This window comes from Mytilus edulis, chromosome 3 (assembly GCF_963676685.1).
Source record: "Mytilus edulis chromosome 3, xbMytEdul2.2, whole genome shotgun sequence".
NCBI classification, from domain to species: domain Eukaryota; kingdom Metazoa; phylum Mollusca; class Bivalvia; order Mytilida; family Mytilidae; genus Mytilus; species Mytilus edulis.
This window is the reverse complement of record NC_092346.1, coordinates 89,236,191-89,249,682: the sequence shown is the minus strand read 5'-3', so window position 1 is coordinate 89,249,682 and position 13,492 is coordinate 89,236,191. Positions and strand designations below refer to the sequence as shown.

The 13,492-nt window shown below is 32.5% G+C and overlaps 2 protein-coding genes across 4 annotated transcripts in view; both read left to right on the top strand.

The window, feature by feature from the left end:
- Nucleotides 1–13,492, top strand: part of LOC139514647 (uncharacterized) — a 369,289-nt gene that overhangs the window by 251,495 nt on the left and 104,302 nt on the right. The gene's annotated exons all lie outside the window — the stretch shown is intronic.
- On the top strand, nt 10–13,456 carry LOC139514656 (BPTF-associated chromatin complex component 1-like). 3 transcript variants are annotated; one of them, XR_011662656.1, is made up of 7 exons: nt 10–122; nt 2,114–2,208; nt 5,787–5,888; nt 8,796–8,956; nt 10,155–10,182; nt 12,214–12,303; nt 12,781–12,912. XR_011662656.1 is itself a non-coding variant. In XM_071304110.1 (7 exons), the coding sequence occupies exons 1-7, from the start codon at nt 105–107 to the stop codon at nt 12,801–12,803; spliced, it is 513 nt and encodes a 170-aa protein (XP_071160211.1). In that variant the 5' UTR covers nt 10–104; the 3' UTR covers nt 12,804–13,456. The 3 variants fall into 3 exon arrangements, 2 of the variants coding, with proteins under 2 accessions (XP_071160211.1, XP_071160212.1); XM_071304110.1 differs by having other exon boundaries at nt 10,159–10,182; nt 12,781–13,456; XM_071304111.1 differs by lacking the exon at nt 10,155–10,182 and having other exon boundaries at nt 12,781–13,456.

Here is a 13,492-nt window from a genome sequence, read left to right as displayed (position 1 = left end):
AATAAGTACAAAAAAATAATCAAAGATTGTTTGGCAGTTTCCGGTTAAAAGTGTCAACATCCGGTGAATAATTTTAGCGGCGAAAACGACTTGTTGTTTGCAGAATGAGTTCTGCAAGCAAGGTATTGAAAATATTGCATTCAAAATTATATATCTTATAGTAAAATGTGAAACCCCAATCATTCACTGAACAACTTATATCTCCACAAGCGCATTTATTTTATATGCATGTAAACTACGTTCACTACGAGACGTTTCGCCCTACGCCTACGGCTAGTACCACTACCAGAAGCAGTTCTTCAATCTTCCATAGGTCGTTTCGGTCATAGTCGTTAAGGTCACGGCTACCAATTCAACCAAATTCGATTCGGACTTCTTTTAATTTTACCATCAGAATCAATCTCTGATGATCTCTCCATGTCTTAAGACTGGAATACAATTTTTCCAATTTGTGAGATTATTTTTTCAGGTTCATTTATATTTTTCCAATCTTCAAAAATTTGTTTAATAGCTATACATAGGGATAGTGATTTTATATGATTTTATTTTTGCAATTTGTCTTATACCAGCTTCTTCTCATTTTCTGCTGCCATTTTGAATTGAAGTATGTACAAATGTATGTACTTCGAGATTCTGCCAATATAGACGCACCCCTTGATTGACTGCAAGCTTATTACTTACCTGGATTTTGACGTGCATTTTTTTCCAGTCTGCAGAAGATAGCAAAATAAACAAACACATAAGTTTCATTTGATCCATCTATTGTCCATTTAAATCAATACTTCTCACAACATTGATTATATGAGAAAAAAGTAAAATCACAAAAATACTGAACTCTGAGGAAAATTCAAAACAGAAAGTCCTTAATCAAATGGCAAAATCAAAGGATAAAACACATCAAACAAATGGACAACTGTCATATTCCTGACTTGGTACAGGCATTTTCAAATGTAGAAAATGTTGGATTGAACCTGGTTTTATAGTGCTAATCATCTTACTTTTATGTCAGTCGCATCAAATTCCATAATTTTGACAACTATCATGACTATGTGTGAACAAAACAGACATAATCAGTAAAATAGTCAAATTATGGTTACGACAGTCATCACTGTGTTACCATCTCAAGACAAACAAACATGTATATACAAAAAACACAAAAAGCATCTATCAAATTAAAAAACACATTCCTTGTTTCGCATGTTGGGTGTCAGAAAATGCAAACGTCACAAAAAAGAAATTTTGTCGTTCAATGTCTGTATAAAACAATTCTAATTTCACATGGAGAATGGTGGTATGCAGGGTTATAAAATCAAAAGTTATGTTAGAATTAATTACAGAAACTCAAACGTTTTGCCAACTTAGTTTATTTTTGTACCTTCTGTAGGAATGGGAAAAAAAAGAAGAGCAAAATCAAGAAAAGTTTATAATTTTCTGAACCATAAAATGCATTTAAAATTTTATGATCTAGGTTCATCATACCTTAAATTTTTTGCAGGTGCACAGGTTTGTCTGTACTTACAGTAAAATTTGTGGTGTAAACATGGTAATACGGCTATTTTAGCCAAAAGGTTATGATGAACCTGAACAGAAGTTTGTTTTGTAATACGTCATTTCTGGAATCAAGTCTTTAACCGGAAAAGATTGTCAATTTTTCATGCCTTTATGACATCATTTACCAGATTGAAGGCGCGCCTGTATCCCTGCTCTATTAAAAGTTTCCAGCACTTTCATATCATTGTAGGGTAGTATAGACATTATTTATGTTGCATAAGTGATTAATTTCCTGAATATTTTGTGCAGTATAAAATCCTGGAACTGGCCTATGGCTAATGCTTAAAGGAATTTATCTTTACAAAAAAACAATCGTGCAAATTGAGATCCATTGATGTTACATTTGCTGGTACTTCAAAGGTCTGCTAAAGTAAACCTTATTGTTATAAGAACTATCTGTTACCAACAATAAGTTTGCATTAGCTCGAAATCAGCTTGCCATTTTATTGTCCAAATAATTATGACCTCTTGAAAGTTTTTTTTTTTTTTAAATCTTGGTAAAATTTGTCAGACCCTTGATTACCCCATTTTTATGATGTATGTATATTATTTTTTTTAACAGGTTGGAGAAATATTTACAGCAGCAGGAGTTGCATTCAATAAACTTGGTGATTTAACAATGCAGTTACATCCTACCAGTGAACCAAGTCCTACTAGGTGAATTTTTGTCGTGATCTTGACAAGAGTGGCAATATATACACAACAGCCTGAGTGGATTTTTCCTTTTCCACCGGCCCAGCATGGACAGCCCACCCATGCCCACTCCAGCTAAAATCTCCTTTTTTGTAAAAATATTGATTATAAATGCTTATCTGCTTTTTTAATTGATTGTACTTGCAAGTCTTTTGATTAAACAAAATAAATTGCATGCCCACTCCTATGGCATGTATCGTTGGGCAGAGTGGACAAGCTGGAAATTTTGCCAACCCGGTGCCCACTCTCACTGTAGACAAAGCAAAATCCACCAGAGCAGTAGTGTATACGTAAATAAACATGTTTTTGCTATCTTAACAAAATTGAGGGAGATTAATGGAGAACTCACTTTTTGTGTTCACTTGTGTTTAATATAAATAATAAAAAATGAGTTGTGGTTGCCAATGAAACAACTCTCTACAATGATTTGAGGTATTGTTGCCAATGAAACACCTCTCTACAAGAGACCAATACACACAGATATTAAGTATATAGGTCACCGTACGACCTTCCTCTATGACCTACATCATACCCCTAGTCATCTTTTAAACACCCCAAATGACAAATATTAAACAATTTAAACAAGTAAACTAACAGCCTAATTTATGTACAAAATAATTAACGAAAAACAAATATGTTGCACAACCTCTAAACTACAGGCTCCTGGCTTTGGATTTTGGACAGGTACATACAGCATGAAGCAAAGGTGTGAGGTTGCATTAAGAAAATAATATCAGCATGTAAATAAAGGGAGTAAAAAGCCCTGAAATGACAAATATAAAACAAATTAAACAAGAAAACTTACGTCAGTTCTTTTTCACAATAAAGCTAGATCTCACTTCAAAAGCTGTTGAAATTCTTAGGTTAGTACATTGTAGTAGCGAATCAATTTGATCTAGGTGAACTTTAATTTGTTATCTTAGATTTATTGCATTATTTAAAGGTTATTGTCATATAATTTAATATTGGATGTAATGCGTCTTCTGATTGGCTGACGTTATTTTGTTATCAGCCCATAGACATAATTTAGTCATGTGACCGTGATGTGATCAACGTTTTTTCATGGTTTTCTACGGTTTAAAATGGAATTTAGAATTAAATTATAAGATATTTTTCTGTCTATTCGAAATAACATAAAAAATGTGGTGCACACCGCTACATGCGTTATTCAGTGTGCACCAAATTTTTTATATTATTTCTTCATAGACAGTAAAAATATTACAATCATTCCTTAAATAAATTGCTTTTTAGCTCACCTGGCCCGAAGGGCCAAGTGAGCTATTCCCATCACTTTGCGTCCGGCGTCCGTCGTCGTCGTCCGTCGTCGTCCGTCGTCCGTCGTCGTCCGTCGTCCGTCGTCGTTAACTTTTACAAAAATCTTCTCCTCTGAAACTACTGGGCCAAATCAAACCAAACTTGGCCACAATCATCATTGGGGTATCTAGTTTAAAAAATGTGTGGCGTGACCCGGTCAACCAACCAAGATGGCCGCCACGGCTAAAAATAGAACATAGGGGTAAAATGCAGTTTTTGGCTTATAACTCAAAAACCAAAGCATTTAGAGCAAATCTGACATGGGGTAAAAATGTTTATCAGGTCAAGATCTATCTGCCCTGAAATTTTCAGATGAATCGGTCAATCGGTTGTTGGGTTGCTGCCCCTGAATTGGTAATTTTGAGGAAATTTTGCTGTTTTTGGTTATTATCTTGAATATTATTATAGATAGAGGTAAACTGTAAACAGCAATAATGTTCAGCAAAGTAAGATCTACAAATAAGTCAACATGACCAAAATGGTCAGTTGACCCGTTTAGGAGTTATTGCCCTTTATAGTCAATTTTTAACCATTTTTCGTTAATTAAAGTAATCTTTTACAAAAATCTTCTCCTCTGAAACTACTGGGCCAAATTAATCCAAACTTTGCCACAATCATCTTTGGGGTATCTAGTTTAAAAAATGTGTGGCATGACCTGGTCAACCAACCAAGATGGCCGCCACGGCTAAAATTAGAACAAAGGGGTAAAATGCAGTTTTTGGCTTATAACTCAAAAACCAAAGCATTTTGAGGAAATCTGACATGGGATAAAAATGTTTATCAGGTCAAGATCTATCTGCCCTGAAATTTTCAGATGAATCGGTCAATAGGTTGTTGGGTTGCTGCCCCTGAATTGGTAATTTTGAGGAAATTTTGCTGTTTTTGGTTATTATCTTGAATATTATTATAGATAGAGATAAACTGTAAACAGCAATAATGTTCAGCAAAGTAAGATCTACAAATAAGTCAAGATGACCAAAATGGTCAGTTGACCCGTTTAGGAGTTATTGCCCTTTGTAGTCAATTTTTAACCATTTTTCGTAAATTAAAGTAATCTTTTACAAAAATCTTCTCCTCTGAAACTATTGGGCCAAATTAATCCAAACTTGGCCACAATCATCTTTGGGGTATCTAGTTTAAAAAATGTGTGGCATGACCTGGTCAACCAACCAAGATGGCTGCCACCGCTAAAAATAGAACATAGGGGTAAAATGCAGTTTTTGGCTTATAACTCAAAAACCAAAGCATTTTGAGGAAATCTGACATGGGATAAAAATGTTTATCAGGTCAAGATCTATCTGCCCTGAAATTTTCAGATGAATCGGTCAATCGGTTGTTGGGTTGCTGCCCTGAGTTGGTAATTTTGAGGAAATTTTGCTGTTTTTGGTTATTATCTTGAATATTATTATAGATAGAGATAAATTGTAAACAGCAATAATGTTCAGCAAAGTAAGATCTACAAATAAGTCAACATGACCAAAATGGTCAGTTGACCCCTTAAGGAGTTATTGCCCTTTATAGTCAATTTTTAACAATTTTCATTAATTTGGTAAATTTATGTAAATTTTTACCAAATATAGTTCTCTGTTACTAATGGGCAAAGTTCATTATAGATATAATTGTAAGAAGCAAAATCGTTCAGTAAAGAAAGAACTTCAAACACATCACCATCACCAAAATACAATTTTGTCATGAATCCATTTGTGTCCTTTGTTTAATATGCACATAGACCAAGGTGAGCGACACAGGCTCTTTAGAGCCTCTAGTTTTCTTTTGATGTTTTGACAAATGTTGGAAAGATTGTTATAAGGATCTGGTTATTTTTAATGTGTAAATATGATTGATGTACAGAATCTGAAATTTCTAGCTAATAACAAAACTCAAAACAGAGGTATTCAGAGTGAACAGTTCGCCATTTAATACTTCTAGGAAATAACGTTACAAAACTCAAAACAGAGGTATTAAGGAGAACATCTTTTTGAAAATAATGTACCTATATAGTAAACAAGTGGGGAGAATTAAGAAATCATTTAACTGTTCAAATAACCAGGTTTCTATTTTCTTGACAAAGTGTGATCAGCATATATGTGCAGAGTTTTGAGTAATATTAAAAAAAAATACCTTGGTATTATTCTTGCATATTTATAAGTTAAAAGAATTGTCATTTTCTAATTATTATTTATCATTTTAAAACATGTATGTATTTTGTTTTTATTTTTGTGTTTCAGTGGGAAATGGACTCCAAAAGAGATAGAAATGCTTCAGAATTCAGTTAAAAGATTTGGAGATGACTTGGATAAAATTAGTAATATTATCAAAACTAGAACAATGTAAGTAAATTCTTCTTTCATTTGTATGTCCACAGATTTCTGTGAATAAGACCACTTGTACTTCATCTTTTTAAATTTAAACCATTGCCATAGAAAATATAGGATTTTCCTTTTTAGCTCACCTGGCCCAAAGGGCCAAGTGAGCTTTTCTCAGCACTTGGCGTCCGGCGTCCGTCGTCCGTCGTCTGTCGTCCGTCGTCTGGCGTCGTTAACTTTTACAAAAATCTTCTCCTCTGAAACTACTGGGCCAAATTTAACCAAACTTGGCCACAATCATCATTGGGGTATCTAGTTTAAAAAATGTGTCCGGTGACCCGGTCAACCAACCAAGATGGCCGCCATGGCTAAAAATAGAACATAGGGGTAAAATGCAGTTTTTGGCTTATAACTCAAAAACCAAAGCATTTAGAGCAAATCTGACATGGGGTAAAATTGTTCATCAGGTCAAGATCTATCTGCCCTGAAATTTTCAGATGAATCGGACAACCCGTTGTTGGGTTGCTGCCCCTGAATTGGTAATTTTAAGGAAATTTTACTGTTTTTGGTTATTATCTTGAATATTATTATAGATAGAGATAAACTGTAAACAGCAATAATGTTCAGCAAAGTAAGATTTACAAATAAGTCAACCTGACCCAAATGGTCAGTTGACCCCTTTAGGAGTTATTGCCCTTTATAGTCAATTTTTAACCATTTTTCGTAAATCTTAGTAATATTTTACAAAAATCTTCTCCTCTGAAACTACTGGGCCAAATTAATCCAAACTTGGCCACAATCATCTTTTAGGTTAGTAGTTTGAAAAATGTGTCCGGTGACCCGGCCATCCAACCAAGATGGCCGCCATGGCTAAAAATAGAACATGGGGTAAAATGCAGTTTTTGGCTTATAACTCAAAACCCAAAGCATTTAGAGCAAATCTGACATGGGGTAAAATTGTTTATCAGTTCAAGATCTATCTGCCCTGAAATTTTCAGATGAATCGGACAACCCGTTGTTGGGTTGCTGGCCCTGAATTAGTAATTTTAAGGAAATTTTGCTCTTTTTGGTTATTATCTTGAATATTATTATAGATAGAGATAAACTATAAACAGCAATAATGTTCACCAAAGTAAGATTTACAAATAAGTCAACATGACTGAAATGGTCAGTTGACCCCTTTAGGAGTTATTGCCCTTTATAGTCAATTTTTAACCATTTTTCGTAAATCTTAGTAATCTTTTACAAAAATCTTCTCCTCTGAAACTACTTGGCCAAATTAATCCAAACTTGGCCACAATCATCTTTTGGGTTAGTAGTTTGAAAAATGTGTCCGGTGACCCGGCCATCCAACCAAGATGGCCGCCATGGCTAAAAATAGAACATGGGGTAAAATGCAGTTTTTGGCTTATAACTCAAAACCATAAGCATTTAGAGCAAATCTGACATGGAATAAAATTGTTTATCAGTTCAAGATCTATCTGCCCTGAAATTTTCAGATGAATCGGACAACCCGTTGTTGGGTTGCTGGCCCTGAATTAGTAATTTTAAGGAAATTTTGCTCTTTTTGGTTATTATCTTGAATATTATTATAGATAGAGATAAACTATAAACAGCAATAATGTTCACCAAAGTAAGATTTACAAATAAGTCAACATGACTGAAATGGTCAGTTGACCCCTTTAGGAGTTATTGCCCTTTATAGTCAATTTTTAACCATTTTTCGTAAATCTTAGTAATCTTTTACAAAAATCTTCTCCTCTGAAACTACTTGGCCAAATTAATCCAAACTTGGCCACAATCATCTTTTGGGTTAGTAGTTTGAAAAATGTGTCCGGTGACCCGGCCATCCAACCAAGATGGCCGCCATGGCTAAAAATAGAACATGGGGTAAAATGCAGTTTTTGGCTTATAACACAAAACCCAAAGCATTTAGAGCAAATCTGACATGGAGTAAAATTGTTTATCAGGTCAACATTTATCTGCTCTGAAATTTTTAGATGAATCGGACAACCCGTTGTTGGGTTGCTGACCCTGGATTGTTAGTTTTAAGGAAATTTTGCTGTTTTTGGTCATTATCTTGAATATTATTATTGATAGAGATAAACTGTAAACAACAATAATGTTCAGCAAAGTAAGATTTACAAATAAGTCAACATGACCGAAATGGTCAATTGACCCCCTTAGGAGTTATTGTTCTTTATAGTCAATTTTTAACAATTTTCATAAAATTTGTAAATTTTTACTAACATTTTCCACTGAAACTAATGGGCCAAGTTCATTATAGATAGAGATAATTTTAAGCAGCAAGAATGTTCAGTAAAGTAAGATGTACAAACACATCACCATCACCAAAACACAATTTTGTCATGAATCCATCTGCTTCCTTTAATATTCACATAGACCAAGGTGAGCGACACAGGCTCTTTAGAGCCTCTAGTTTATAAGGCCTGAGCAATTTAATTATTTATTGTATTTGGTAAACAAACAAAAAATAATTAAATATCTATACTATTGAATGCAGAGACTGATTTCATTGAGCTGCAACTCCTCTTAAACCATTCAAAGTCGAAAATAATTTGTGATACAGTGTTTAAATGTAGTGTTTTGTATTTCCTTAAATTGTCTTTGAAACAGTCCTTTTTCTACAGCAAACACCAATTATGAGAAAATATCCAAATTGGGAGATAGTTATCTATCTGTGTTTTATAGGTTTTCACACATGCTTAGTCGACATACCGCCCACAGAATTTAATAGATATAATAAGATGTACATGTGGTATGGTCATGAGTGTAATAAGATGTACATGTGGTATGGTCATGAGTGCCAATGAGACAACTAACCATCCAAGTCACAGTAAAAGAAAAGCCGTTTACGGTTATAATGTGATTAAATATTAATTTTGATATAGTTCTTGTCTTTGTTTTCAGATCACAAATAAAAACACAGTTAAAAAGAAAATCTTTTGAAGAAGCAGGTGTGCCTATGCCAACAGAACAATCTCCGAAAAAAGTTGCAGTGCAAAAACAGACAATACCAACCCCAGGTGGTGCAGCACATACGACACATACTAAAAAACAAAAACACAATGGTAATGTTTACATCAAATATTTCAACAAAATTTTAATTAGATAGCTAGTAGAACTATCGGTAGTTAGGTTTAAACAATTACTAGTCCTTTCCAGAATAAATCTACTTATTTTTGTATCAAACATGATGTAGTCTCAATAGAATGTCTTATTTACTGGTAAAATAAAATTATCTTTAAATATACAAATTAAAAATATTGTAATTTGTTTTATTTCACTGCAAACTTAATCAAATTTTTGAATTATGTACATGTATAAAAAAACAAACCTGCATTTTATGGGTCCTTATGGCAATATTATGGTATAAACATTTTTTTCTTTAAGTTGGTGTTCAAGTTTAATCTTGAAATAAATGCAAAAACTACTAATAACAGGCTATTATTTGAACTTGGAATTATTTTTAATTATGGAATTTGCATAATTTCTTGTGCTTGAAATTTTTTAATGAATTCCATGTTTATTCTGCATTATAATGTCCTTTGCGCCGCACAACACTTTCTATTACAAAAAAAATAGCACATTTTCAATAGAACATACTATGCCGCGCACAACACTATCTATACAAAATGCATTGTGTGGAAAATGTTATGCACCGCTCAAAACATAATAATACAGAATAAACATGGAATTTATCAAAAATTTCAAACACAAGAAATTATGCAAATTTCATAATTAAAAATAATTCCAAGTTCAAATAATAGCCTGTTTAATGTAAAATAAATTCTTAGAAATGAACATTTTTCTTTTTGAATAAAAAGAGAAATGTTCAAATGTTTGCTTTATTTTATTTGAAAACATCAAAACTTTTCTTGTTTAACTTATCTGATGAGCCATTTTGCACTATGTTAAATATTTGTATTCCCACAATAAGATTCTAATACTAAGGTGTTCTTTGAAATAAATTGACTACAAGGATACATGGAACACAAATAAATGTTCAGTTATCTCCCATGAAACTAGATTAAATATCCTTTTAAAAAATTAAATTATACCACAAATATGATTGTTTTTCATTTAAAATATACAAAATGTAAGGCAATTATTCTAAAAATTTATGAATTAACATGACGAGTCTTCAGTGTGTTTTAAAATAAAATAAATCAATGTACCGGTACACATGTACTTGTTAGAAAGAAGTCATTTGAATTTTAAATAGCACTTTGTTGTCGAGATTCTTTTTGATTAAGTTTGTATCATTAGACAGATATGACTACGCACGCTACAATGGGTAAAATTATTGTTATAGACTTTTTTTTATGTTATTACACATTAGTTATTTATAAGGTCTTTCCACTTTTCTGTGGAAAGACCTATTGATTTTCTTCTGATTATTATTTTTTCTTCTTCCGCTAAAATTTGTTCTTGCATGTAATTTTTGCTCTGCAACATGTTGCTTACATATTTGGCATATGTTATCGTACAGTTAATTGCTTTTAATTTTGACCTTTATAAACTGAACTTATTTCTTTGTAAGAGTTATCTCCCCAAACACTGTTTTTTATGCCCCACCTACGATAGTAGAGGGGCATTATGTTTTCTGGTCTGTGCCTCCGTTCGTCCGTGCGTCTGTTCGTCCGTCTGTCTGCGTCCGTTTGTCTGTCTGTGCGTCCGTTCGCTTCAGGTTAAAGTTTTTGGTCAAGGTAGTTTTTGAAGAAGTTGAAGTCTAATCAACTTGAAACTTAGTACACATGTTCCCTATGATATGATCTTTCTAATTTTAATTCCAAATTAAAGTTTTGACCCCAATTTCACGGTCCACTGAACATAGAAAATGATAGTGCGAGTGGGGCATCCGTGTACTTGGGACATATTCTTGTCTTGTGTGCAAATCTCCTTCAAAGAAGGTTATCACATAGTCTCAAAAGTAAAGCACAGCTGATTTACATAATTGAAAGACACAGTACTACCATGATATATGTTTGTCTTATTTCTATTACAAAAGATGTTTTGAAAGAAGAATTAAACAGTTAAAAAAACGAAAGAAACAAACAGAAATTTGAATGACTTCTTTTGTACTACAAAAGTGTTTTAAATACTATGCAGAAACTTTTTACTGTAAATTAATTTCTTTATTTTAAAATCTATTGCAAGGTTTTTACACAATAATATCATTAATAATGAATGGAGTTAAGTGTGAGCCAGTTCTTAGATAGATATCCAAAGCTGGTCCCATCTTCAAATCATAAAATCAGTATTTATGAATGCATTATTCTAATGATAAATCTAATAGAAAAAACTATAGGTCAGTAGAACACTCATGTCAGGAAAGAAGAAATCATCAACTCCATGGCTGAATTTAAACCTATTATGATATACTTAAAATTAAATTGATAGAAGTAATAGAGATAATGACACCAGGTGCATGGATTGTCATGTTGATAATTGTTCAGTAATGAACACTCTGTTAGGGGATAATCTTTTGTGAATTTTTCAAGAGTTTGGCATTTCCTCAAATATAATTGCTTCCACATAGGCACTTAGAAGTCAGGTAAACAGGTAGTCACCCTGGGAAATGTTAAACATTGTAAAAATGACCTTCTGCTTTTTTTAGTATAAAGTTAAAACATCATTACTTCTCACTATTTAAGACTCAGGTTTAATTCTTTTACATGTGGATGAAAAATTAAGTAACAAACACATGGACTATAAGCAGCAATTATTTTAACAGCCTTTATGGCTTTGATTTTTTAATGCCCCTAACAGTATCGGAGGGGGCCATTTAGTTTTACCCTTGTCCATCTATACATCCTGAAATTGGTTTCCATTCTCTAATCTCTAGCCTCAATCAAATTTGAATTTATGTGGCGTCACTTTTACTGTTCTAGAGAAATGCCCCTTTATAAATTGAAAAATTGAAGACTTTTTAGGTTGTGTTCTCTAAATTAAATTTGCCTCAACCAAATTTCTGAATCTTATACACAATGCTTATTTTCCAAAAAAAAAGATCATGTACGAATCTGGGCAGACCCACTTTTACCATTCTTGAGTTATGTCCCTTTATAATATTGTATCCAAGCGAGGGCATCATCTATGTCTCATGGACATAGTCCAAATTTATTCCTGTCTATTACTTCCACTACAGACTTGGCATTTTGACCCATATAAATTAGAGTCAAAACAAAAGTATTCCACTTTATTATCAAAACACCACTAAAACATGTGTTTAAAATCTTCATGTTACTTCTATTTGTTTTGAGAGTGGTGTTATTAACTGCTAAAATAATATTAAAGATAAAATTGTAATGTATTATATTTGCAGATGTTACTTTAAGTGCATTAAATGCCCCAGAGAGTGACATAGATATTGAAGGGGATTCATCATCTTCAAAGAAGTTAGAATTTGATTCAGGTAATATATTTAGATAAATCAATGAAAGATGATAACATTAATGTCAAATATTATCTGCCAGGTGGTATTATTTTCTGGGGTTGACATTTCCTATCATGTTTTCCTTGATTAAGAGATTAAGAGGTGCTGCATAAGCAATTAAACCATATGCATGAGTTCCAAGTTGTGAAATTGAAGTTATCCCTTATCTAATGTGACCTACCAATAATATAAAAAGAAGATGGGGTTTGATTGCCAATGAGACAACTCTTCACAAGCTACCAATTGACACAGAAATAAACAAATATAGGTCAATGTTTGGCCTTCAACAATTTGCAAAAACAATAGTCAGCTATAAAAGTTCTAGGAATAACAAATGTAAAACAATTCAAACAAGTAAATTAAACAATAAGACTTATTACAAGCCTCGTTTTTACTTACATAACTTTTTTCTTCTCTAGCATTTTTTACAATCAGCTAATTGATTTATTATTTTAGATGTGGATTCAAGTATGTTGTGACAGAAATCTGGAATTTAATTGGCTGTTTTCTAATACATAGAAGTACACAGAACTGGGCCATTTTGTTTGGTGTAGTTAAGTGCAATTGAAGTTGGATAAACAGATACTGTCAACTTGCTTGTTGATATTTACATTGAAGATAAAGCATTTGGACTGAACTATCTGAAATCATATGTCTGCTTTGATATATTTATTTATTTGTTCAACAGTTGCCATCCAGTTAAGTTTTAGCAATGTGGAAGTTACTATCAGGACTCTCAAAACTTATTACAAAAATGACAATCTTTTAATTGCTGCTAAATTTATTTACCTCATCTTCACTCATTCTTATGTTGTTGATCTTTTCATTCATTTGTCAGGCTTGTTTCCAGATAGTAGTTATTTACACAAATTAAGTCTCAAATTACATGTAAAAATGTTTATTATCATGATTTTTTAACTTCTGGTTGATACTAAAAGTATTGATTGACAAACTACTAAGATAATTTTTGTCATTTTTTACTTGTATAAATGTTGTTTTTAATATTTTTTTAGAGGATACCTTTGTTAGTTTGTTAGAGAATTTGTCATCATGTGTGAAATTAAAAAAGTAAATAAAACATTTGTATATATACATGTATATGGTATCATGAATAAAGGCAATTTTAAACTTATACAGGCTTGATACCGAAACATGCATTTGATTGTTT